Below are 27,059 nucleotides of genomic sequence, written 5' to 3' on the forward strand. Positions count from 1 at the left end.
TACCCATTTAAGAGCGTTCGGTCTTATACTGAGTGTTCGACCCTTGACGTGCTCGGTCATAGACTGAGTACTCGGTCTCATATTAATTGTCATTTCTTAGAATAGCGTTCGGTCTTACCCATTTGATATTCATTGTTGAGTGCTCGGTCTTGAAGAGTGCTCGGTCATAGACTAGTACTCCGGTCTTTGTAGTTCTCGGTCTTACATTAATATTAATTCCTTGGAAAAGTTCTCGGTCTTATATTGACACTTGATTTCCCAGAAGAGTGTTCGGTCTTGTACTGGCACTCAGTTTATTGAAGAGAACTCCTGTTATTTTAAGGCATTCGGCTCAAAGTGTAAAGCGTTCGGTATTTCTTAAAAGTCAACTAGTCGATGATCGTTCGTTCTTTCTCATGTATTATTTATATTCCTTGGTTTTCAATAGCGCTCGGTTTCCTTCTTTGTCTGACCGTTCGGTAACTTGCTAAAACCCCTTTTATATTCGGTCTCCTTATCTGTCTCTGACCGTTCGGTCATTTTGTTACAGTATTGTCTATATGTGAAATAAGTATTTTCTGAATAAGATCATTGGATTTGAATGGCATGAAACGAGAATGATGAAGGTTGTTATGATTATTTAAGAGTATTCCAAGGAAGAATATCTCATGAATTGGAATTGGATTGGTAAAGTATGACCGTGGTCAGACTCAGGCTTCGTTCTATCCTGATATTCTGTGATTACGCCTACTCATGTAGAGAAGGGTAACTCATACGTGGGAATGACAGGAGGTCCTTTAGCCTCAGGGTATTTCTATACCGAGGTGGTTCCACTCGACTAACCACGGGTGGCAGTCTGTTGAGTGTATCCCAGCCGGGTCCACCTGGGTGCAAAGAGCGATGAGCTACATGGTTCATACCGTCAGGACAATGTTGAAGTGGTCGGTCATATTGATATTTACCGTTCGGTTTTGATTGATATACTTATGTTATGATAGCATAATTGAAATGTTGATGTATGTGATTCATGTGTATGTTTTTAAATGTATACTGAAAATGATTAATTAAATTCACATAAGCTTACCCTTATTTTCCTGTCTTGTCCATGTGTCGTTCGGTCTTAACCGTTCGGTTGTTCTCTTCACTGCGATGATCATCCATTTGGGTGTGAGCAGAGGGCGACTTTGAAGATTCCTTGGAAGAAGCCTTGCAGGTCGTCCAGCCTGAAGATAGTGTAGGACCGTCTGGTTAGTAGGCATAGTTAGCTTTAGGTTAAACCCATTCGGAGGTCCCTATTTTTGTGTTTTTGTCCCATTTACATCCCCGTCTTTTTTTTTGTCAATTAAGTCCTTAAGATTGAAAAATTAAAAGAAATTGACCTCTGTCGTTAAATCAAGTTAACGGGGTTAACTTTTTGCTTACATGTGAAGCTGAGCTGGATAAATTATGTGATGTGGCATGTAGAGAACCTTTTAATATTAGTTTATGATGCATACGTGGCAATATTTTATACAATTAATTTAAAATTTGAGATTTTTGGGAAAGATTTTTTTAGCTTCGAGATAGTCAGGGACTCTAGGTCTCTTTCCTCTCAAACTACCTTAGGTTGGGGTCGCCATCCTCGAGCTCACGCATGCCACCGCCCCATCTTTGAACCAGCCACTGCGCCGGCACCTGCTACCAGTTTAACGCGTCGCCAACGATAGTAGATGCCACCGAAACCACGGTCGGCCACGACATCACCGCTAATCTCTCTCATTCATCACTTCTTCTCTGATGGCGACGATGATGGCAAAACCCTCGTTGCTGCCACTATATGCCTCTCCGCCGCCGCCGCCATGAGTTTCCTCCACTGGGTCTTAGACTCTGGAAATCTTCTAACGATTCTGAAACCGCCCCGACAATGGTACCCTACGGCCTGCGGCGCTTCGTCTCTACCATCGCGCGTTGGATTCCGAAACCACCATCCTACGCCGCCTTCGAGACTCATCGTCACATCATCACCGGGGACACCGACCTCCACCGAAACCCTCACACGAATCGCTTTCTTCTTCCTCGATGTGTGAATCAAAATCGATGCAGCTAAAGCTGAAAAAACCTCACAAGCGCCTTAAAACCAACAGAGAATCGCGCAAATCAAACCTACGAAGAACCCTAATCGCAAATTCCCAAATTCAAAACTAGGGTTCCACAATTCCTAAATTGAATTTTGTTTTCTGTTTTCAAAAATTTTGTGCTACCTCTTTTGTGATGGCGTCAATTTCTGATAGTCTTCCTCGATTTCTGGAAACTATTGAGGTGTATATCTCAGCTGATAAAATGGTTAATGGAGAAGTTGATTGGTACAGGATCCTTGGTGTGCAACCCTTGGCTGATGAAGAAACAATTCGAAGACGATATAGGAAATTGGCTCTTACTCTGCATCCTGATAAAAATAAATCTGTAGGTACAAACTGAAGGAACAAACTTGGCTAATGAATTTGGGTCAGGAAGGGTTAATGCTGCTGGAAATTACAAACGCAATGGTGTCAGGGACATATCACAACATCAAATGAAGCACCTATTGATGGAAAAGGCTTGGAAGGAGATTCTTAAAAATCTTAGCGAGTTGAAAGCTTCTTCTCCACCAATATCGTCAATTTCTGCATCGCGTGACATGATTGATTCAGGCTTTTGTCATGAACAGTTGAATACTAGTGCTAATAAATGAAGGGTTTTTGGATCAGCTTCTGAGTGGGTTTCGGTTCTGTGATTCTTTTTCTTTTTTTCGTTTTCACCCTTCTTTCTGTACACATCTTAGTCTTTATCTGATGATGAAGATACATTTGTCTGATGAAGATACAGAGGATGGGATTGGAAGAAGAGGTGATAGAGTATGGAATATTTTTTTTAATTTAAAAATCAAACATTTTTTATGTGAAACTTAAAAAAATTCCACATATAATACTCTCTGCAAGCCACGTCTGAAATAACATCCACGTCATCCTCACAGTTCATCAAAAACTTAACACCGTTAACTTGATTTAACGGTAGGGACCAAATTCTTTCAATTTTTCAATCTTAGGGACTTAATTGGCAAAAAAACAAGACGGGGACGTAAATGGGACAAAAACACGAAAATAGAGACCTTCGATTGGGTTTAACCTTAGCTTTACTGCTTATATGTATATCGCCGTGTGGTTTAATTAGTTTTTGTAAAAACTGTTCGGTATAGATCCTTTTTGTAATACCGTTCAGTCCTGAACTGTACCAAGACCGTTCAGTCTAGTTTTGTAAATTGTAATCAGACTTACATCTTCTTGTATAGTTTTTAATTCTCTATATGATATTTCATATTTCTCATCCATCTCTGTGCTTACTTCTCACTGTTCTTTGTTATTGTTCATGTTAACTCCTAGAATAAATCTTAGCTTCTGTTATAGATTTATTGGGATGTTACATTAATGTTATCAGAGCAGTTTTGTCCTTAGAATGCCTGTAGGTTATGAGTATACTATGCTTGTGCTGTGTACTCAACTGTTCGCTCAGAATATATTCTGGTCTCTTATAAATATCTAATGGATCTTTCTTTCTGTTGAAAGCAGAAGATGGCTCCAAGACCTCCCCCTCAACCAGCCGATCGGGATTCCTCGAGCAACAACAACTTGTTGGAATCGGTCATTCAAGCCCTCCAACAACAAAATGCCACATTAACCCAGTAGAACACTATTGCCCTGCAGAGTCTGGAAGCCGCTCGGGTATCAACCGAGAACACCCAGTGACAAATGATGGAGATGATGCAGAGTAGGACGTCATTTGGTGGACCGTTCGGTTCTAACGACAATAAATACTTTAGTTTTTATATTTCATTAAGTGTTCTAAAAACTTATCTATTTATTTTTTTATATTTTTTTACTAATGTAACATCTCAATTTAAAAGATTTACACTATTAAGTGAACTATTATAAGTTAGGTATTAGACAATAGACCATCGTATAAATATACAATATGTGCATAAAATTTCACAAAATTTTAATGACAATTTTTATAATATATAAAAAATTTCAATCGAATGTAGCACTTATATATATTACAAAATTATATACTGATGTATCAACTATGCTATATTTAACCATCAAACATTCTCACTTCTTTACAATCCTTCCACTTACAGTATCATATGCTCACGTATAATATATAATCGCCATAGGTAAATAAATCACAACCAAACACAAAAAGTAGGGTAAGTTAATAGTATTTTATACCATCGCATATTATAAGATCCTAATATTTAAATATAAATATTAATCTACACCTTATGCATATAACTTACATTCACAAGTAATCACATATTATAATTTTAGACTCAAAATATACTCATTTTTAGACTTAACATTTGAATTTATGCATTGAATCAGATACTCATGAAGTCATGCACTTATGACATAAAATGAAATTATTAAATGTTACTGTTGAAACAATTATGGGAAATAATTCTCTCATTCATTCATTCATTCATTTTTTCTTTCTCAAATGAGGTACATTTATATAAGCAATATTAACAACTTATAATTAAAAATAAGAAACAACTTAAAAATAGAAAACAACTTTAAATATTTAAAACTTATACCTAACTAAGTGTAACAATAATTTAAATTCAAATTCTATCTTCAACACTCCCCCTCACGTTGGGGTATGAATATCACTCATGTCCAACGTGTTAATGACTTCTGCAAACACCCTTCCACGTCTAACACCATAGCCAAGAATCACCGTGGTCTGGACGTCCTAGGATACCTTTATACATAACATTAGTTTGAGGAGAGGGGAGAGTCCAATACAAAGAGGGGAGAGTCCAATACAGAGTGGGGAGAAAGATCGTTGGTTCAGTTCGAAGAGGCAAGTTTCATCGGATCCATCATAGAATGTGCAGAGAGCTGCATCCCAAATTTGATGGGCAGATTCAAGGCGGATAAACCGCTGCATCAACGGGGGGCTCATGGAGTCAATAAGCCAACTTTTCACCCATTTATTTTCAGTGACCCATTTATCATAGGTTAGGTCATCAATGGAGGGTTTCGTCACTGTGCCAGTGAGATACCCCGATTTGTTTCGAGCTCCAATACGCATGTCCATTAGCTAGGACCAAAGAGGGTAGTTAGAGTCATCAAGAATAACAGTGATAGGAAAGGAAGAATTGTCTTGCTGAATAATAATATTGGAGGACGGAGAAAAGGTGGTAAATGGTGAGGAGGTGAAAGCATTATCCATGGCTAAATTGAGAATTTAGGGATTGAAAACAGTACGAAAGTGAATACAGGTGTTCCCAAAATTAAACACACAAGTTAAAGAAGAGATTTTTAGGGACTGCTGGTGGCCATGGCGGTCGGCCCCCGACAGACAACAAAGACAAAATAGTAAAGGATCAGAAAACCTGCTCTGATACCATGTTGAAACAATTATGGGAAATAATTCTCTCATTCATTCATTCATTCATTTTTTCTTTCTCAAATGAGGTACATTTATATAAGCAATATTAACAANAACAATTATGGGAAATAATTCTCTCATTCATTCATTCATTCATTTTTTCTTTCTCAAATGAGGTACATTTATATAAGCAATATTAACAACTTATACTTAAAAATAGGAAACAACTTAAAAACAGAAAACAACTTTAAATATTTAAAACTTATACCTAACTAAGTGTAACAATAATTTAAATTCAAATTCTATCTTCAACAGTTACAATCCAATAATGGTACTTGATTCGCCTTCTTTCGGTAAATTCACTTATAACTTAATAAAAATAAGGTATCTGATCCCAGAACTAGCTAAGAATCTCCTTCACTCTTCACCACTTAAACTCCATTATTTGAGTTCATGAGTCTAGTAGAGGATAAAGATGACTTCAAAATGGATTCCTTACTCAATATTTAAGACTATAATAACTATTTATGACATTTCCCCTTAGAACACCATAATACTTTAATATACACAAAACATAAATATACAAATTCTCTCGTATCATTTCATATCCTTGATTTCTCATCATTTCTTCTTCATTCATATCAAACATCCACAAAAACTTCACTCTCAATATGTATTCTTTGTATTTCACATTTAAACCATATTATATATATTTATTTATATATATAAATAAATATATATATATATATATATATATATATATATTTATTTATTTCATCACATTGACATGCTTTACATTTCATATTATACACATTATATACATTTGTTTATTTCAAGATCAATCCAAGACCATAAATAAGTACATAACAACTCCTCCATAAAACTTTTCCTACCTCTTAGCCAAACCTATATTTGGCACTTGCCCAACGAGACCAGGCTTGCCTAGCGAGAAAACCTCCTTATATCTAGTTCAATTTTGGAACTTGCTCAACGAGAAGTTAGCTTGTTAGTGAAATCTGCATAGTATAGTTTTTGCTTAACTCTAATTAGTGTTTTTATTCTCTAACCAAATCAAAAGTACCATTTTACTCAAAATAACTCATTAAAAGCCAAAAATGTCACTCCATGGATCCAACCCAAAACCACAATGCAAAATAAAATAACAATTTAAACACGAGTTTACTTATTTATTTCTTTTTCTCAAGTCAATCGATTTAATAAATGAAATATATTAATTCAACACTTCATTCACATATCATAGTTTAGTCCAATTATACAAATTAAGCAAATAGACACCTTCACCTATATCAATTGTTTCAACCGTTGTAGATATACCAATTTAACCATCAAATCACATATTACCACACATTTACTTTAGAAAAGACAATGATACAAAACAATATTAGCTTCTCTTACCTTGACTAAACAATTCCATATCTCATAGTCACTTTTAGAACTCTATTTCTCACAGGTTGTTCTACCTATATATAAAGAACTTTGATCAATGATCAAGACACATCTTTACAATTCTAACTGAACAAAAATTCACCTTGCGCCTTGTAACATCACGTGCAAACCCCTATAGCCCCACATGTAATAGATTTCTTAAAAAAACAAAAAGAAAAACAAAAGATTAACTTACTTTGCTTAAGATTCTGATTAGGTAGGATTGTAAACTTTAACGTAAGGAGTCATATGACGTACTTTAACCTTCAAATAGACGAACAATGGAGACAAAGATTCAAAGAAAAAATAGAAAAAGAGTTTAAAAAAAAATTTAAAAAAATTCTGATTCTTATAAAAATGAAACTCAATTAAATACAAAATTTTATTTACAAACTGAATTTTTAAAACCACTCTTAGCTATTTTCTAAGTCCCTTAAGCTAGAAAAGGATGATTTATATATTTTCCTTGATTATTTATCCAATATTAAATTTATTATACATAAATTTTTACTCAACTTATGCTCAATGATCATTGAAAGAAAGACAAGTGAAATGTTGGTAATTTATATACTGGAAAATATTAAAACCTTTATTTTCATGTGAGGTAAGTTATTTTTGTCTAAAATAGTGATGCTTTGAGCTTTTATTCGTCTCACTCAACCTATAAATGGTTTTTCCACTTGGTTTAATGTTACATGAGAAAATGTGTCTTTTTTTTTCGAATTTTTTTACATGATATTGTATATGCAAGTCTAATTTCTATAAAATTAAATAAATTTTTCTTCTTGAATTATTTTAAAAATTATATTTATTCTTAAATTACATTATATAATATTTCATCGTCTACCATACGAAAGTGATGTAAAAGATTTGTTAACAAATGGTACATAATATACTTCAACTTTATTTTTATGGCAAACCCATCATTTATTAAAATAAACATTTTACATACTTTTTATAAAGTATAAAAATAATTTATATATATATATATATATATATATATATATATATATATATATATATATATGATTTAAAAAGGAATCAGACTTTTCAAATTAATTTAAAGAAGAAAAAATATATTTTTGTAAGAAAATGAAATGACTAAGACTTTATTGACCGCTTGTTGTTAATAATGCCAATTGGTCATTTGAGATGGAGAATAGTAGGCGGGATAAAGTGCTCGTACTACCCTGGTCGTCACAGCCACAGCATGGGACCCACAGAGACCATATATCAGTCCAGGTAGACGGAGCACATCCATCACAGCCCTCACAGGCAGGTGATCCAATAGAAGTCACTGTTTGTTGCTCTTTGTTGAGGGCATTGCAGTGTCTTGTTCGCAGGTCAAACTGCCACTGCCACTCAGATTGCCACGTTGTTTCCATCCTCTTTCCTCGACTTGGTCTCTCTCCACAGACATCCTTTCATTTCCACACTCATACTATTTTACTTGTTAATTTTATTTATTTATCTTCCCTCTCACTTTCTCTCCTCTTTCCTTCAAACTGGAATCTTCAACCTGGTAAATATGGTTCTTCTTTCTATTTTCAGTCCCATGCTTCGCTTTCACTCAACATAGAATCTCTTCCTTCCTTCATATTTTTTCCTTTCGTGGGTTCGTATCCTAATTCAATGCTCCCCCTTAGGCCTTAATCATCATAAATTCTGCGTTATTATCAGTTCTGCTTTATTAGTGGTTTTTTTCTTTTTTTTTGTGTGTCTTTTTGAAGTCTTCTGTCTCTCTCTCTCTCTGATCTTTTTGATGGGTGGGGCACTTATGAAGGACATCGTCAACTGAACAAAAGTGGAACTTTTTGTTTTTGGAGATAATAAGAAAAGATAATTATGAACTCCGACACGTGCTACACTTTACTTTTAATAAAGTTTCTTAGGAACCGTTGCGTTTTGATGTTCGTCGTGCTTCTTGTCAATGGTAGAGCTGCACGAAAGCACTCTGAACTCTCTGAATTCTCCTTCACACGATCAACTTAGTGGCGATTTCGCTGTTTTATCAAGTGCTCATTTGACGCCTCGTGGCTTTACTGTTTCAAAGATTATTTAATTATTGATGGTGGGTAGTGGCATGTTTGGAGTGTGTGATGATGATGGTTTGAAATCAATCAATTTGGCTCTGTTGGAAGGCTGCTTCTGCTTCTTATCGTCTTCGCTATAGAGGGTAATTCATTTTCCCCTCTTTCTTTGCCATTCTGTATTCCAAATTACTTTCAACCATCACATTCTCTTTTCATCTTATGTTCAAATTGTTTCCAATATACTAAACTAATTTCATCTCATGCAACGGATTATTTGTTTGCTCTCTTTTTCGTGTTCCAAACTGGCTTCATTTATTTTTCAGCAGTTTAATTTCAGTGTAAATTAGCTGAAAGATGAATCTTTTAGCTAATGATGATGCCATAAATTCACTTTATTGCCTGGAATATCCCAACTTGAATCCCTAAATCTTCTCTTTCTTTTCTTATGCTTACTTTCATATGGGTGTTTAACTGACTGAGTTTTGAGATAATACTACCTGGGACACTCTTTTGTGGTAACTTCTTAGCTGCTGGTAAACAGTTTTGAATATTTCAGGAAAGGTATTACCCTAACTGCTGAAAACCATAAATTAATAGGTGTTAGTTAGGTATTTTGTACACGTTGTAATTTCTCTTTATAGCTCTGTGCATGATTTTGGATAAGCTTAATGTTCTTTCTCTTTGTAGCTTAGGGTACTCTCCTGAATGGGAACTGATGGCAGTGAACTGGTAGAGACATTACCAAGTCCTTGCTCCTTTAAGGTACTGGAAAGAATTTAATTTAATTTTGTTATATTGAGGATGCTCTTACATTCAATTCTTATTAAATTGATACTGTTTGAATTCAATTCTTATTACTCAGTCAATCCATAAGTTATACTTTTCAAAATAATTGCCGTTGTTTCCTTTTTTTTTTCTTGTATTTTGTTTGATCGAGAAGAAAAAGGCGCTGACTTTATAGTTTACCTTTTATTTTGAAGATATGTGGGTGTTTTCTAAAAGAAGAATGTTTGGTGGACACCGCAATAGAAGTCTATGTCCAGTCAGAGAGATAGAAATAGTGAAGAGAGAAGTGATAAATGTCATAGGTGATACTATATATGAAAATAGACTGATAGAGAAAAAAAAAGAGGGGTATTAATTGAGTATTTGCACTATCGGGGTGTTAAAAATAATACTTCTTTTCAACTATTTTGCATACTGAAACCATGAATTTTATTGATTGTAATTCGTGTTTGAAGGTGCATCGTGGAATGTGCACGGAACTCAGGAAATTAGTTGCTAGAATCCTGCGGATAATTCCACGTATAGAAGAAGCACGCCCTTGCGGAATGCAGGCTCTGTGTTTGCTCAACAGTGCAATTCATAAAGCCGCACAACTCCTGATATACTGCTCTGAATCTAGTAAACTCTACCTGGTCTGTAGTTCTTATTTTTCCAGCTACATTAAGCTATATAGCGTTCTGTAATATGCATAAACAACTTGGGAAGGGGGATACCATTTCTTCTTCAGGGGAGTTCAAATTTCTCAAACAAATTATCGCATGTCATAGTTGTACTATCATATCAAATTGAGTAAATATATGGAGAAACAAGTTTATTATGATGCATAGAAAATTATTGAGCGACTGCAGTTACATACTATATAATCATTGATTATGTTAGTGCCAAGCTAATTCGGTTGGTTCTAATATCACTTTCAGGCAATAACAGGGGATTCCATACTCTCAAAATTTCAAAAGGCAAGACAATCGATAGTAAAAAACTTAGTCCAGATTCTGAATATGGTTCCCGTGATGTTGGCTGCAGAGGTTGGTCCGTTTTTGTTTGTCCTGAATCGCTAAGTGCCTTCATGTGAATCAGACACTTCTCATAATTAGTAAAATCCATTCGGTGATTAAATTTAATATATTCACACAGTGCTGAAGAATTTTTTCTAGTTGAATATTGTAGATGGACGCATTATTGTTGATCTGAAATATCTGATATTTTGTTTTGTTTTATTCACTACATTGGCATAGTCTGTTTGTTACATCGTATATTTATTTGGAACTTCATTAATCCTTTTGATTTGGCATTGCAATGTCTCTTGCAGATTTCTCGACTAATTGGTGATCTTGAGTGTGTTACATTTGTCCTCGACTCAGCTGAAGTGGCAGCAGGAAAGGTTTTGAAGCAATTGCTCCAGCAAGATTCTTCAACATCAGATAAAGATTCAGTGGAAGAATCTGAAACAAAACATTTTCAGTTTGTAGCAGCAAGACTTAATATTACATCCTCATCGGCCATCTTAATAGAGAAACGATCTATTCAGAAGTTGCTAAAAAAGGTAAAACCAGATGGTCAGCCAAAAGAGATTGTCTTGAAAAATCTTTTGTATCTCCTGCTAAAGAACAAAAAATACATCACCGGAGAACAAATTGAGGTCTATTTGCAAAGTGAAGGACCAATCACAACTGAGAACTCAGTTCACGAGTCACAAAGAATCCTTCATGTCGAGTCAGAACCATACTTGAACTATGATCAGCATAGAACTCATGCCAATGAGTTGGACAGACTTACACCTCCTGAGGAATATACATGCCCAATATCTTTAAGGTTGATGTATGACCCTGTTGTCATAGCTTCAGGAGAAACATATGAAAGGATGTGGATACAAAGGTGGTTTGATGAGGGTAATACTATATGCCCAAAAACCAAAAAGAAACTGGATCATATGGCGTTGACTCCAAATGTTGTCTTCAAGGACCTAATATTAAAGTGGTGTGAAACTAATGGAGTCTCCATTCCTGACCCGAGTAGACAAGTGCCACATTTGCACCCATGGGAAGCTTCCTCCAATTCCATTAAGAGTTTTGGAAGTTCTTTGTATGATTTAAACTTCCAAATGGATCTTAGTAACGTGTCACTTGGATCTTTAGACACCAGTTATAAATCAGATTCCTCTCATTCTAATGTCAATCATGGCTTAGATTTAATATTGAACACGAGCAGTGCCAATTCTCGCAGGCACCAATCTCGTGCACGGATTCATGACGTTGATCTGATGCCTTTGTCTAAACTCCATGAACGTCGATGGGAATCTCAATGCCAACTTATTGAAGATATGAGAATAGATTTCAAATGCAATAACCATAGCTTTTGCTCTGTGCCATCTGAGAATTTCGTTGACCCACTCACAAGATTTCTGAGCACTGCCTGTGAGAGGCATGATGTAAAAGCTCTGAGATCTGGAACTAAATTGCTGTTGGAATTTCTGAAGTGCTGCCGGTACAATTTCTTTTTCCCTTGCAATTTGGTTCATATTTCATTGTTGGTTATTTCGTTTAGCTTACATTTGTCGGCTTTAATTTGTTAATTTGTGAGTTTTATAGAATTTTTAACAATTATCCGTTGAAAAGCAAGATTTACGTGGTGTAGAGTAACAAAGAAAGATACTGGAGCTTTCCTTCGATGTTAAAACTCATTCCAAATCCTTGGCTAATACCTTGAGATTATTGTTTCTTTCAATCTTGCATATTTATACTCGCTTATTTGATGGATTTGCTTCCTAAAAGCAGGAAAAAAGTGTTTTCAATTTAAAAATGCCGTCCTGCTTTATCTTTGTTCCTGTTTTGTTAGTGGAATGACTTCTTTCTGGTTTTCATGTAGCAATGGTATGACCAATTTAACTGAAGATACATGCATTGTGTTGGCAAGTCTTCTTGACACAGAAGTGATCGGTGAAGCTCTTACCATAATGGAAGAGCTGAAAGGAAATTGGTATGAGAAAGCTAACATTGCAGCTTCCACTTTACTCACTTCTGTATCAAAGATCCTTGATTTTGGTAGCAAACAGTTCCAAGGAAAAGCTATTAAAATAATGCTTAACTTTTCATCCAATAGTCAAATGTGTGCCTACATGATATCTCTCGGGTGCATCCCAAAATTACTGCAATTTTTTGGAGACAAAACCCTTTCGAGAGACTGTATACATATTTTGAAAAACCTTTGTGAGACTGAAGAGGGTAAGGTTACTGTGGTTGAAACAAAAGGATGCATATATTCTGTTGTTGAAATACTTGGGACTGGCAGTGACGAGGAAAAAGAACCGGCACTGCTTATTCTACTCTCTTTATGCTCTCAACGAGTGGAATACTGTCAGATGGTTATGGATGAGGGGATTATTCCTTCTCTTGTCGACATCTCCAATTCAGGAAGTGACATGGCAAAGGCCTATGCGCTTGAACTACTCCGTCTTTTAAAGGAAGAGAGAGAGTTTGAGAATGAAGACTGTTATGAGCCAAAATTCAATGCCTCTCAAGAATCTACAAATCGCTATGAAGAAAAGAAATCATCAAAGAAACCTTCCATTTTGAAGAGATTGTCAATCTTCTCAAAATCCAGTTCAGTTGCACCAAATAACAAGAGATGAAAGTTTCCATGCATTTTGACCTTTTCCTGCATACCCTCCAGAACCTTTTTGTGGGTGGGGACTACAGATTATGTGTCTGATAGGAGACATTTTGAATTTCTAGATGGCAGATAGGATTTTTAGATAGGCTCCTTGAATATTTGTGGTGAGTATAGTCCAATAGCCTTTTTGCACTCAATGCCAAATCTCGTCTTGAAGCATTTGTGGCCTGATGCATAATTTTGTTCAGTAACTGCCAAGTGTATAAAGTAGTGTTTTTTCTTCTGGTGTCTAGTTATTTTGGCATGTCAATTCAGGGATAGAGGAGATAAGTGAGTCGTTCTGCTTTTTCTCTTCTCCTCTGAAGATGTTTAAAGGGATGTTTTTGGCTTGTAACTTGGTGGTCTTGCATAGTTATAGGTTAAGCGTTGAGATGCCTTTCCATTTTATATTGTATATCTTAAACAACATATATTTTGAGAACGAAATATAAAATAAGCAAAATATATAATTTTATTATTTTACAACTTTATAATTTTATAGTTTTACAATTTCATAATTTTATACTATTATTTATTTTAATTTTATAATTTCATAATTTTATAATATTATAATTTTATATTTTCTACATTTATAATTTTAGTTTAAATATAAAAATGAGAAATCACTGTGTTTCGGTTGAATTGGTCTGAGGGTCGGTCGTCCTTCCTTGCTCTGCTCCGATCGTCCAACTCTTCAAGTAATCCTTCCGGATTGGTGGTTGACCTACAGAAGACATTTTGATGCTCAAGTCAGATATGTTTCATAAAGAGATCTATATTTTATTAGGATAGAATAAGATATCTTTACCAACGTCAAAAGTATATTTATAGGGTTTGTGTAGCCAAACATATTGATTAACCATTAACACAATATATTCTTAAGCAATCAAACTCAATAATCAATCATTAATACCATATATCTGAAGTGAGTTCTTCACTGAGCAGGTCCGACCACATGAGTTTGTAGTGAGTTTGTTACTGGGTGGCCTTGGCGACTTGGAGCTGAGCGGGTCTGACCACATGAGTTTAAAGTGAGCTCATCACTGGGTGGCCTGGCAACTTGGAGCTGAGCGAATCCGGCCATATGAGTATATAGTGAGTTCATCACTAGGTGGCCTTGACGACTTGGAGCTGAGGAGGTCCGACCACATGAATTTATAGTAAGTTCATCACTGGGTGGCCTTGCCGACTTGGAGCTAAGCGGATCCGGCCACATGAGTTTATAGTGAGTTCATTAGTGGGTGTCCTTAGTGACTTGGAGCTGAGTGGGTCCGACCACATCAGTTTATAGTGAGTTCATTACTAGGTGGCCTTGCCGACTTGGAGCTAAGCGGATCCGGCCACATGAGTTTATAGTGAGTTCATCACTGGGTGACCTTGTCGACTTGGAGTTGAGCGGATCCGGCCACATGAGTTTTTAGTGAGTTCATCATTGGGTGGCCTTGGCGACTTGGAGCTGAGCGGATCCGGCCACATGAGTTTTTAGTGAGTTCATCATTGGGTGGCCTTGGCGACTTAGAGCTTAGCGGATTCGTCCACATGAGTTTATAGTGAGTTCATCACTGGATGACCTTGGCGACTTGGAGCTAAGCGGATCCGACCACATGAGTTTATAGCAAGTTCATTTATGGGTGACCTTGGCGACTTGGAGCTAAGCGGACCCGACCACATAAGTTTATAGTGAGTTCATCACTAGATGACCTTATGTAGGTGGCTGAGCGGCTTTACGCGTAGGGTCCTCTCACATGCACTTACAATAGTAATTTGAATTTGAATGGTGAAGTAAAAATGCAGCCAATCAAATTAATATCATAATAGTTTATGTTATGAAGTCGGATGGCCAGGTAGGCAACATTGTTTGATTTTCAGACTCTGATTGAACGTTTGGAAGTAGAAAATGAGGAATCCACATTGCCTCGTGACTTCTTGCTACTTGGCGACTATGGCCTTGAGAAACATGTTTCCCCTCGTAGCACGGGATAGAATTCTTTCGAAGGTAATTGATTTTTTTTTCTTGAAACAAGTCCACTGATAAGGTCCAACTAAATTTGCTTTGTTGACGTCTCCTTTTGGGCCAACCCTGGAATCAAAAGATTCAAAAGTTGATAAAGAATATTGGGGGTTACTCCCTGTACCTCCCCAATTCCATCCCCCACCCCCCCCCCCCCCCCCCCCCCCCCCCAATTTTTTTGGATTTCTTTTTAAATACAAAATAACCTTTTTGTATTTTTTATTTTTACCTTTTTACCCCTATTTACTAAAGTTAACCTACCTTACCTCTTTTACACTCTGCTTCAGTCAAACACACACAGACCCATAGATTCCCTCTCTTTCGTATTCCCACCCCCACCAAAGGTTTCATTTTGAAGCGCTCTCTGCAACTCTCACTCTCCCAGTCCTCCTCGGAACCTTCTGTTGCTTTATGCGGCCTGGTGGTTTTGGTGTGCGGCGGGTGGCGGTGCGGTGACTGTGTGGTGGTCCGGTGCGGTGCGGCGCGGTGCGGAGAGGTGGTAGACGTTTCGACAGGTTAGTTTCTTTTTCGTTTCTTGTATTTTTTTTTAAATGTATGTAATGTGTAGGATTGGATAACTTTGTCTATTGTTGATATTTGGTTGGTATGTTTGTTGAGGTTTCTATGGTCTACTGTTGAGTTCTGTCATTTGTGTGCTCTGTGTTGTGTGTATTGATGAAGAAGACGTCCAGGCACTGAAACAGATGTCAATATTCGTCGACGGATGTCGACATCCGTTTCCTATTTTTATGTTTTCAGTTTAAAAACTAATTAAATATCGTGAAAAATAAATAACAATATATATAGATCTTCAAATATACATTATTAAAATACGTTAAAAATATATTTAAAAATAATACATCAAAACATATAAATTTCATTATTAAAATATCTGAAAATTAATATAAAAAGTAAACTAATAAAAACAAATCTTAAAAAATAAAACTAATGAAATAAAAATCTAATAAAAACAAATCTTAAAAAATAAAACTAATAAAATAAAAATCGAATAAAAACAAATTGTAAAAAATAAAAGTAATAAAAACAAATCTTAAAATATAAATCTTAAAAAAATAAAACTAATAAAAACAAATCCTAAAAAATTGAAACTGATAAAAACAAATCTTAAAAAATAAAACTAATAAAAACAAATCTTAAAAAATAAAACTAATAAAAACAAATCTTAAAAAATAAAACTAACAAAAACATAATCTAAAATAATCTAGAAAACGCTTAAACGGATGTGGGAATCCGTAAACGGATGTCAATATCCGTTTAATATCTCAATTATCACTTGAAATACAAGAAGAATGGGATAAAGAATTTCTAGAAAAATAGAACAAAGAATTCATAAGAAGAAAGCGTAAAGATGAAAGCATAAAGATAAAAAAAAAGAATAAATAGGTTATGTGGGGATGGGAGAATAAAATCATAAAATTTTATTTCTAAATATAAATTTTTGCTAAAGAATAAAATTGGAATAGAAAAAATAGAGCAAAGAATAAAAATGGAATGGGGGGTGAGGGATGGAATTGGGGAGGTACAGAGAGTAACCCCCAAGAATATTAGTATCGAAAGAGAGAACTTGAGCCAACCCTGGAATCCTAACTATAAAAGATCTCTGTTGTCTTGATTTTGTTTTTGTTTCAGGTGAGGTTTGCGAATCTGTTTCACTAGTATCTGATTGAGAGACGATGGCTTCGATTGTTTCTTTTGCATTTGACGAGGCCATCGAACATTGACAATTGGAGTTCCTTTATCCTTGCGTCGATGGCCTATTCGATGAAATTAAAATGACTCTATGATTCGTCCTTCTTCTTTGTAAGAGACGGTATCGTTCTCGGTGGTTTTGGCACTGGTGTCAGTCATGCGTTGTGGCGACGCTGATGGCAATAACCTTTCCGAAGGGCTAAGAATTTGAAAAGTGCCGCCAAGTCGGATAAGATTGAGTTCTCGGAGTTTCCGGTTGATGACAAGTCGTATGCGCGGGCGATTCGAGGCCAGATTGTTAAGTTTAAAATCATTGTGGCAGTGGTTGATGCTAGTGGCTTGGTTGGACTTAGGAAACACTAGGATATTCCTCTCCCTGTTGGAGTCTAAGAGCTGGCAAGCATACAAATATTCGAGAGATTAAATTCGGCGTCGTCAAATGCGAGGAGTTCAAGGCTAATTCCGCAACTAAGGAAGCTGATTCTATCAAAACTTCTGCCCTCTTGCGATTCGACATTGTTGGGTACGTTACCGTTGATGGGAAGCTTTTACAACCTTATGCCCAAAATTTCAAGAAGAAAAAAGAAGAGTAATGTCGCACCAAAGAGAACAGATCACAATGACTGCAGACCGAACAGAATAAAGCACGACAGTTAAGTCGTGCTTCCTATGTATGGTTTCATCAACGCCGATGACGGTAGTTATGAACAAAGCAGAAGTGGTGCGATGGTGCTCCTCTTGAACAACGCGGTGGTTGAGTTATGCAGTACAGGTTACAGTTATCGGCAACACTACAACCAACGAGTTTGACGGTTACATGGTCCGGTGTAGGAGGCGGTCGCCGAGGACGATGCAATAGCGATCTAGGTGGCTCGACGCAGACAGTGCAATGAGGAAGTTCTAGGGTTTCTCCAAGAAAAGCAGATGCCAACGAGGCACTGGTTGTCGGCATTGGGGTTTCGGGGGTTACAGAGGCAGTCAGCGAGGTGTAAAAGAATTAAACCTCTTTGTATATGGTTCTGTTCCAAATGTTGCAACATTAGTGAGTCATGGCCTCGGAGGAGCGATTGAATCGATGTTAACTTTGGATGTCTTATCCTTATCACAACAAGTCGAGAGTGCAAGGAAAGCCTTGGTCGAGAATGTGAGGAAGCTCAAGGATTCTCATGGAAGAACTATGTCACCCTTGATTGATGAAAATTTTTCAACTTCACTTTTTAAGATTACTGCACTTGAAAATTCATTAGTAGGTAGAAGCAGTTGTAAAAGCTTGAACAAGAATATAGAAATTTTCAAAGTTCAGGAAGCATTTGTTGCCTTAAGAAAGCAACAAATCTGTCAATTAAACTAAATGAATTTGATTTGAATCTTGAAAAATGGATGCAAATGAAAAGAAGGACTGAGACTAATCAGCGGAAGAGATAGCCTATATTTGATTTCTAATATATATATATATATATATATATATATATATATATATATATATATATATATATATATATATTGTTGTGGAATAAATCAATCTTAAATCTATATAAATAAATGAAATTGGTGTCAAATTATCATTTTCTTTTTATCAATTCAATATTATATTATTCAAGATTAATTTATCGAGGAGCAAAGTCCACTAACTCACCCAACATACAAGATTTATTCTGTGTGCCCTTTCATCCAAAATCATGCTATAAATTATTTTACTATCACTGCATAATTTAATTCAAGATTGATTTAATACGAGAAAAGTGATTTCAGCTTAACAAGGACGTTGACATATTCTTCCCCTTATTTATACATGGAAAACACCACAACAAAAACTAAGGAGAAGAAAACATCGCTCTCAGGTCGTTGAAGTAGGCCGATCCAAAAAAACTTAGAAGTCTGTTCAATTTGTATCCAACTTCTGAAGTAATCTTTCCGGATTAGTGATTGACCTGTAAAGACATGCTTAAATCATATATATTTCATAAAAATGTTTATATTTTATTAGGATAAAATATGATATCTTTATCTCGACGTCAATAGTATATTATTTACAAGGTTTGTGGTAGTCAAACACATTAATTAACCATTAAGACAATATATTTTTAGACAATCAAATTCAATAATAATCAATCATTAATATCATTTGTATATTTGCACAACTTAAAGATAATATGATCCATTAATACTTGCTAATTGTCTAGAATGATCATCAACTCTGGTGAATATATTTTATATAATCTAGTGTGATTATATAAGGTAATTGTTACATCACATAAATAATAAAAAAATTAACTTGAAGAACTCGATTCAAAAGTTTTAAACTATTGATGATTTAATAAATCATAAAAGTTTAATTGGAAGTTTTCAAATTTAAACTTAAAACTTGATTAAACTTTTATTTATTATTAAAGTTTGAACAGCAAATTAAAAAATTTAAATCCAATCTAAGTTTAAAAGCTATAATTATATTCAACTTATGCAAAATATATTAAAAATCTATGGTAAATAAAGTTAAATAACAGTAAAAATTTTATGAGTAAGACTAAATTTCATTTCATATTACTCTACATATTATTAAACAGTCTTTTTTATTTATATTTTTAATATGTTAACTTAATAAAAATTAAAATTAGTTTCCTTTTAAAATTTTGTTTCAATATAATTTTTTAATTTTGAAACGTGTAGATTTAGTTTTTTTTAATTAAATTTTTTATATTTATTTAATATTTTAAATATATTTATGATAATATTTAAATTATTTATACTGTTTAATACTTTAATTTATATTAATTGTAAAATATATTAAAAGTTTTAAATAAACTTAAAAAAATAATTAAAAAATCAAATTTATCCTGGTTCCAAAAATGAAAAACTAATTTAGTATAAAAGATAAAAGATAAAAGAAAAATTAATTTCAAATTTTCTAAAATTAAAGTAATTAAAAAGATATTTAACTTTTTAAAAACTATTTTAATTATTTTGCTATCCAAATATCTTTTTAGATCTAATTTTTAAAACAATTGAACTTCTTTACCATTCAGGACAGATACGATCCAAAATTGAACATTCAAAACCAGGCCCTTAATTTCAGTTTTTTAAAATTTAAACTTCAACTAAAAGGTCATCTTTTTCGTTGTGTTCTTGTTGGATTCATCACTTGCGTTCTCTTCTGGTTGAAGAAGCTTGAAAAATAAAAGAACAGAGAGGTAGGGTTTTCTGAGGTTTAAGAAATGGCAGCAGAATCATCAGAGGGCGAAGAAGAAACGAAGTTGAGCGGAGGAATCCAATTGTTGACGGTAGACGATGACTTAACGGAGATGGGGAAAAAGGCCGCTTGGAGTGTCAGTTCTTGCAAACCCGGTAACGGTGTTTCCTCTCTCCGTGACGATAATCTCGAAACCTATTGGCAGTAACTCCTTCACTTGCTCACACTCTCTTTCTCTTATCTTCGCTCGCATTCTCAATCACGCTTTCCGTGTTTTCAGATCCGACGGAGCGCAACCCCATTTGGTTAACATTCAGTTTCAGAAGAAAGTGAGGCTTCAAGTACGTACACGGCACACCCCTCTTGCAAACAAATATAATTATACTTTCTAAGTGCTAAATTTTTAATCTTTTTTATTGTTGCAGCTAATTGTGCTGTACGTGGATTTCAAGTTGGACGAGAGTTACACGCCGAGCAAAGTTTCCATCCGTGCCGGTGATGGGTTTCACAACTTGAAGGTAATTTTATTGGTTTGGGTTTGATTGGGAGGGTTGATTTGTTTGTTATGATTGTTGATGAATGATGGGTTTTGGAACATTTGTAGGAGATTAAGACCGTGGAACTTGTGAAGCCAACTGGGTGGGTCTATCTATCGTTGTCTGGAGTTGATCCTAGGTAAGTGTTCTTCTGTCATTTTGTGGAGTGTGTTTTTTTATCAAAGGGGGGACATGATAGTTTATAGTAGGGGATTTAAGGGAACCTCGTGAAAGTGAAGAAACTAATAAACCATATCTGTTATTTTGTGTCTGTGTCTGTCTGAATAAATTTCTCTATAAAGAACTTGCAGAAAAAAAATGAAATAGATTTTTACAAGAGGTAAAACTAGCTTAAGTATAAAGTATTGTGTAGAAACTCGCTTATATTAGTTTCTTTTAACATTATATTTAACTTCATGTATTTGGGGTTTTGACAAATCTTGTGTCGAGGGATTAATAGTCTCCTCTTTTAGTCAGACTTGGGATGGCAATTATTCCACTTATAGATTTAAGGTGTCATGTGATCATCTCGTAGGATACAGCTACTGTTGTATTGTTGGAGTGATAAGATCAACATGGACCGTGCATTTTGATTAAATTGTGTTTGAGGCAATACGCTGTGCCTACAGCCTAGTGGTCTTCTGAAGAAGTGACTGAATTCTTGGCTTTTGTTGCTGAAATCTTACTGATTTTTCTTTGAATTCTTACTCCTTATATATCTGGATTTATGTTCAAGGTTTGAGGATGTTTTATTCCAATTGTGAACTGAGAAATTAGATACGATAGGAACGTTGTCATGCTACTTGAAGATGTGTTTGTTGGTTCGTATGAAGGCAATAATCAGTTCTTGTTTCATTTCATCTGTTGAACCACTGGATTGTCTTTAATTGTTACTCTGAAATTGATAATGTGAATGAAGCCTCAATGGTTGTAATGTAACCAAAGCAATGTAATGTAACTTAAGGATTGCTTCTCCTTGATATCAACATAACTTTTTAATAGAGTCTTGTAATTGCCTTTCCCCAATCACAGGGATACCTTTGTGAACACTTTCATGTTGCAAATTGCTGTGTTGTCAAACCATCTCAATGGAAGAGATACTCATGTGCGGCAAATCAAAGTTTATGGGCCTCGACCGTGAGTCTACTTTTACTTTTGAAACAATTACTTGGATACAGTTATAAATTTATTAATCAACGTTTTTCTATGTAACCATGTTGCAGGAATCCTATTCCACACCAACCATTTCAATTTACTTCAAGGGAGTTCATCACGTACTCTTCTATAAGATGAGTTTACGGAAAGAGCTAATGAAGAAACCTTACTTTAAATCAAAGGGTGCTTCCCATTAACTGATTATATTATTTGGAATGTCTGAAACCAAATCACTACTGAAGGAAATGTCAAGTAGATTTCACTTCAATATTCTTAAAAATTGTCATCTGCATGAGGCCTTCAGTAATTCAGCACCCTGTGTCTGGCAAATATTTATATTTCGTTTTACTTGTGCTAGTGCTCTATAGTAGAAGCTGCAGATTCAGCTATTACTAGATATTTTCCTTGTGTTTTGTATCAGTTAGTTGTATTAGTTTTTCTGTCTCATAGACAGTTAGTTTGTATCAGTTTTCAGTTTTACAGAGTCTTATATAAACTCTATTCCGTGTACACTTTATTCAGTTTTTAATACAATGAGAAACTAAGATAAGTATTAGATGTTCCGCTTCCTCTTTCTCATTCTTGATTCTTTCTCTAGATGATATGGCTTCCGAAACCCATACCGATTTTCATATAAATCCTTCCAATGCTTTCTTCCTCCATTCAAATGAAAATCCAACCTTTGTTCTTGTTTCTCCTCTGTTAGATGGCAAGAATCGACTCGAGCTATGAAGCTTTCCCCAAAAGTTCAAGAACAAGTTGAGATTCAACAACGACACTTTGCAAGAACCTTTGTCGAACAATCCTCTTCGTGAGCCTTGGGACCGCTGCAATACGGTGGTTCTCTCATTGGCTTCAACGATTGGTGCATGAATCGATTCTCAAATCCATTATCTGAATCGACATCGCCTTTGACATATGGCAATACCTTTCTCACCGTTTTCATCAAGGAGACATTTTTCTCGTTGTTGACTTACAAGAATCATATAAATTGAACCAAGGTAAAAATGCTTCTCAGTGGCTTCTAGATACATGTGTCACTGACCACGTTACTTTCAATTTCCAAAGTTTTGTTTCTCTCAAATGATATTCAAGTATCTACTTCCTTTTCTGGTACTGTGTCGTATATGATTCTTTAATCCTTGTTCTTTTTTGTATTATAATGTCATGTCAACCTTATTTCCATACATAAGTTGATTTGCACACCATATTGTAAATTGTCTTTTGACTTTGATTCTTGTGTCATTGTGTAGAATACTTCCAGGAAGTTGATTGGTTCAACTAGCCTGCACCATCACCGTTAAGTTCCCACTGTTTCTGCTCATACAACTTTCCAAAGATGTGTCTCTTGGCATCTTAGATTAGGTCATGTTTCTAATTCCATATTATGTTTTATTTCCCAAAAATTTCCTTTTATTCCACATTGTATGCATAATACTCCTTGTGACATTTTTCACTTTGCAGAAAGTTGCCACATCACAGTAGTGAAACACGTTTTACTAAAGATTTTGACATTCTTCATGGAGATATTTGGGCCATATTCAATACCTTTTATATTCATACATAAATATTTTCTTATTTTAGTTGACGACTATTATCGATTTACATCGATCAAACTCATGAAACATAAATCTAAAACCAGAATACAATTCACTCACTTAATTTCTGAGTAAAATAAAAGTGACTACTAAATTGAAATCTTTTTAAAGTGACAATAGAGTTATTAGACTCTCTTTTTTAATTCAAGAGGAATAATTCATTAGAAAACATGTGCTAGAAAACATATTGTTAAACCCAAAAAATTCATTTAAAATTCAAGTCTCTTCTTTAATCTTTACTTTTAAAAACTACACCATTGTCACCCTAGTTTCATACGTTCATACAAAGTACATAAGAGAGTTTTTAAATGTAAACTTCTATTATTCAAATATAACATTTAAATAGAGGCGACTTCAGGAGTTTATCAAATCTCCAAAGAGTTCTAATGTTCTTGCCATGATTAACTAATTGAGTCGATTGTCAAGTTCACCAACTCCCTTGTTACCTACACAACTATCAATGTATTCCCTTGTTACCTACACAACTATCAATGTATGGAATTTCTAAAGTAATTTCCACATATGTAAAAAAAGAATTACAACATAATTGACTGACTAGTTGGTAAAGTTAAACGATGAAATAACTATAGTTTTCTTATTGTAAGCATGTAATAAATACAAGGGTACCAAAGGTGTGACATTAGTCATGTTCATTCTCATTAACGTAGCTTTTGTTACTTTTGGTCAAAGCTTTTTAGCAAGTTCTCATTACCAGTAATCATTACATGAGCATTTCCCATTAACAAAGTGATGGAAACGATTAGCATCCCTGACTATAATTTCCCTCTGAACTATTTTTGATATGTATTTGGTAATAGTATGACAGTCAACACATATACGAAGGTTTTTTGTGATCCTAATCAAGCTTCCATATGGAGTGCTTAAAAGACCAAATGCAATGGCTAGTCTCTCACTGTGCCCCCAGAGTAACTTAACCTTCATTGGCTCATTTACATCACGAAGAACACAACTAGTATCAGGAATATAACCTTCTGCCTCCACCTCAAGTCTCAAATTTTCTAATAATTGATAAATATCTGACCAACAAGGATGTGAATCGTCACTAGCAAAAAATGTGTATACCCGATTCCCTATTTCTATCAAACTATAACCAGGTACCTTTTTTAGACCCTTCATCCTCATGAGGCCTCGTATGTAGTTCACTGATTCCCATCTTCCTGCTTCAGCATAAATATTTGATAACATGACATAAATTCCAGAGTTCAAGTAATCTAAGGAAATTAATCTATCTGCTATCTGTATCCCCATGTTAATATTCTTATGGGTTCTGCAACCGCTGAGCAAAGCTTCAAACACATCTGTGCTGGGTTGGAAGGGCATTTGTTTCACCAGAGCATCTGCTTCCTTGAGGCGGCCTGCTCGACTAAGAAGATCCACAAGACAAGCATAGTGTTTGTCCTGAGGCTTAATATTATGATCCCTTTCCATACAGTTGAACAAAGCCTTACCCTCTTCAACAAGGCCCGAGTGACTGCAAGCTGTTAGCAAAGAAACAAATGTTGTTTGACTTGGCTTGAGACTTTCCTCTATCATTCTATCGTATAAAGCTAGAGCATAATGCCCAAGACCATGCATTCCATAACCCATAATCATAGTGTTACATAGTATAACATCTTTTAAATGGAATCCATTATTGAATAACTTCTCAGCAGAGCGAATTTTACCACACTTGGCATACATATCAAGCAATGCTGACATATTAACTGCATCAAATGCATAGCCATGCCGGATCAAATAAGCATGGACACTCCTTCCTTTCTTGAGGGATCCTAGGTGGGCACAACAATGCACAAGGCTAACAAGAGTGACAGAATTGGCGGGAACTTTTTCTTCTTGCATTTGACAAAATAATTTAAGGGCATCCTCTGCATAGCCATTTTGAGATAAACCCACCAGCATGGCAGTCCATGTAATTACATTCCTTTTCTCCATTCTTCCGAAAACATTAGTTGCTAGCTTTATGGCACCACATTTAGAATACATGTCAACAATTGAAGTGGACAAAACTATGTTCGATTCAATTCCTTTTCTTATAATACAAGCATGGAGGAGTCTTCCATTTTCCAAGTCAGATGTTTGAGAACATCCTCGAATGAGGCTTACCAAGGTCCCAGAATCAAACCCAGAACCACTTTGGATTAGTCTACGAAAGAGTGCAAAAGATTCAGGTATCAAACCATTTTGAATATATCCTGAAATCATAGCATTCCACGAAATCAAACTTCTGTTGAACATGCCATTGAAAACCAAAGCAGCATTGTCTGTGTCACCTAAATTGCTATACATATCAACCAACGAAGTAAGCACAAATACGTCATTCCCCATGCCTAAAGCAATGAGAACAGCATGAGCAGAGGTTCCTAGTTTTTTAAGTCCACTCTCTCCACACGCTTTGAGTAAGCTCACCATTGTCACTGGACTCGGCCTTAACCCACCACCAATCATCGCAAGGAACAGTTTAATTGCCTCCTTGAAGAATCCCTCCTGCACATAACCACCAATGATAGAATTCCAGCATACAATATCCTTTTCCGGCATTCCATCAAAGACTTTTCGCGCATCATCAAGATAACCACACTTCACAAAAAAGTTAACAATCGAACTACCAACATAGGGATGCAAATGAAACCCACTTCGAAACACTGTCATAACTATTTCCATACCAATTTCATCATCCAACAAGCTGGTGCATGCCTTGAGAGCAAACATGCACGTGTAACTATTGATTTCTAAATCACCAGACACCATAATTTTGAACAACTTGGGAACTTCCACGTGTTGCTGGTTCCTCAGGAACCCAGCCATCATGGCATTGCAAACAGCTGTACCCCTCAAAGAACATTGATCAAACACCTTGCGGGCAGGGCAAAGAAAACCCAAATCAGAGTACACCCTGATGAGTTTTGCGGCAAGATAGTTTTCAGTGGATACCCAATTCTTAATAATCTGTGCATGGATGGACTTGACATGGATAAGGGTGTTTGAGAATTGATGCAAGAGTGAGTAGAAAATTGAAAGAGGTTGGTTGAATGGGGCATAATGAAGAGAAACAAGTGTTGGGGACGGTGCAGAGTTGCACATACACCTGCACCTGCAGTGGATCCTGGTCTTCGCAAATGTGTCTCTGAGATGGAAATATGGTGGAGTCAAGGATGAGGCTGATATTAGAGGACATAGGAGAACATATGGTGGTATTTTGTACACGTTGTAATTTCTCTTTAAAGCTCTGTGCATGATTTTGGATAAGCTTAATGTTCTTTCTCTTTGTAGCTTAGGGTACTCTCCTGAATGGGAACTGATGGCAGTGAACTGGTAGAGACATTACCAAGTCCTTGCTCCTTTAAGGTACTGGAAAGAATTTAATTTAATTTTGTTATATTGAGGATGCTCTTACATTCAATTCTTATTAAATTGATACTGTTTGAATTCAATTCTTATTACTCAGTCAATCCATAAGTTATACTTTTCAAAATAATTGCCGTTGTTTCCTTTTTTTTTTCTTGTATTTTGTTTGATCGAGAAGAAAAAGGCGCTGACTTT

At 35.3% G+C, this 27,059-nt stretch overlaps 4 protein-coding genes across 7 annotated transcripts; 3 read left to right on the top strand and 1 right to left on the bottom strand.

Moving 5' to 3' along the window:
• Positions 1–2,229: 2,229 nt before the first annotated feature.
• Positions 2,230–3,766, top strand: LOC106765913 (chaperone protein DnaJ-like). Its single transcript, XM_014650681.1, has 2 exons — positions 2,230–2,425; positions 3,564–3,766. The coding sequence occupies exons 1-2, from the start codon at positions 2,230–2,232 to the stop codon at positions 3,764–3,766; spliced, it is 399 nt and encodes a 132-aa protein (XP_014506167.1).
• Positions 3,767–8,102: 4,336 nt separating this feature from the next.
• On the top strand, positions 8,103–13,709 carry LOC106768770 (U-box domain-containing protein 5). 3 transcript variants are annotated; one of them, XM_014654085.2, is made up of 6 exons: positions 8,103–9,010; positions 9,560–9,629; positions 10,109–10,285; positions 10,571–10,678; positions 10,963–12,137; positions 12,519–13,709. In XM_014654085.2, exons 2-6 carry the CDS (start codon positions 9,573–9,575, stop codon positions 13,279–13,281), a joined length of 2,280 nt encoding a protein of 759 aa, XP_014509571.1. In that variant the 5' UTR covers positions 8,103–9,010; positions 9,560–9,572; the 3' UTR covers positions 13,282–13,709. The 3 variants fall into 3 exon arrangements, with proteins under 3 accessions (XP_014509571.1, XP_014509570.1, XP_014509572.1); XM_014654084.2 differs by having other exon boundaries at positions 8,104–9,010; positions 9,555–9,629; XM_014654086.2 differs by lacking the exon at positions 8,103–9,010 and adding an exon at positions 9,030–9,428 and having other exon boundaries at positions 9,555–9,629.
• A 6,341-nt stretch (positions 13,710–20,050) lies between these two features.
• On the top strand, positions 20,051–23,282 carry LOC106767123 (anaphase-promoting complex subunit 10). Of its 2 annotated transcripts, XR_001376126.2 has the most exons (8): positions 20,051–20,413; positions 20,490–20,550; positions 20,635–20,727; positions 20,814–20,884; positions 21,778–21,882; positions 21,969–22,083; positions 22,607–22,901; positions 23,154–23,282. XR_001376126.2 is itself a non-coding variant. In XM_014651955.2 (6 exons), exons 1-6 carry the CDS (start codon positions 20,235–20,237, stop codon positions 22,036–22,038), a joined length of 579 nt encoding a protein of 192 aa, XP_014507441.1. In that variant the 5' UTR covers positions 20,051–20,234; the 3' UTR covers positions 22,039–22,456. The 2 variants fall into 2 exon arrangements, 1 of the variants encoding a protein (XP_014507441.1); XM_014651955.2 differs by lacking the exons at positions 22,607–22,901; positions 23,154–23,282 and having other exon boundaries at positions 21,969–22,456.
• Positions 23,283–23,485: 203 nt separating this feature from the next.
• On the bottom strand, positions 23,486–26,862 carry LOC106765914 (pentatricopeptide repeat-containing protein At3g12770-like). Its single transcript, XM_014650682.2, has one exon. The coding sequence runs from the start codon at positions 26,751–26,753 to the stop codon at positions 24,207–24,209; it is 2,547 nt and encodes an 848-aa protein (XP_014506168.1). The 5' UTR covers positions 26,754–26,862; the 3' UTR covers positions 23,486–24,206.
• Positions 26,863–27,059: the final 197 nt, after the last annotated feature.

Source organism: Vigna radiata, chromosome 7 (assembly GCF_000741045.1).
Source record: "Vigna radiata var. radiata cultivar VC1973A chromosome 7, Vradiata_ver6, whole genome shotgun sequence".
NCBI classification, from domain to species: Eukaryota; Viridiplantae; Streptophyta; class Magnoliopsida; order Fabales; family Fabaceae; genus Vigna; species Vigna radiata.

Bases quoted from the DNA above. Each gene is read 5' to 3' on its own strand.
- LOC106768770 (XM_014654085.2), top strand. From the start codon at position 9,573: ATGGGAACTGATGGCAGTGAACTGGTAGAGACATTACCAAGTCCTTGC. The intron at 9,630-10,108 runs GTACTGGAAAGA...TCGTGTTTGAAG, and splicing joins CAAGTCCTTGCTCCTTTAAG to GTGCATCGTGGAATGTGCAC. The intron at 10,286-10,570 runs GTCTGTAGTTCT...TATCACTTTCAG, and splicing joins AATCTAGTAAACTCTACCTG to GCAATAACAGGGGATTCCAT.
- LOC106765913 (XM_014650681.1), top strand. From the start codon at position 2,230: ATGGCGTCAATTTCTGATAGTCTTCCTCGATTTCTGGAAACTATTGAG. The intron at 2,426-3,563 runs GTACAAACTGAA...TGTTGAAAGCAG, and splicing joins TGATAAAAATAAATCTGTAG to AAGATGGCTCCAAGACCTCC.
- LOC106765914 (XM_014650682.2), bottom strand. From the start codon at position 26,753: ATGCACAGAGCTTTAAAGAGAAATTACAACGTGTACAAAATACCACCA.
- LOC106767123 (XM_014651955.2), top strand. From the start codon at position 20,235: ATGGCAGCAGAATCATCAGAGGGCGAAGAAGAAACGAAGTTGAGCGGA. The intron at 20,885-21,777 runs GTAAGTGTTCTT...CCCCAATCACAG, and splicing joins TTGTCTGGAGTTGATCCTAG to GGATACCTTTGTGAACACTT. The intron at 21,883-21,968 runs GTGAGTCTACTT...ACCATGTTGCAG, and splicing joins AAAGTTTATGGGCCTCGACC to GAATCCTATTCCACACCAAC.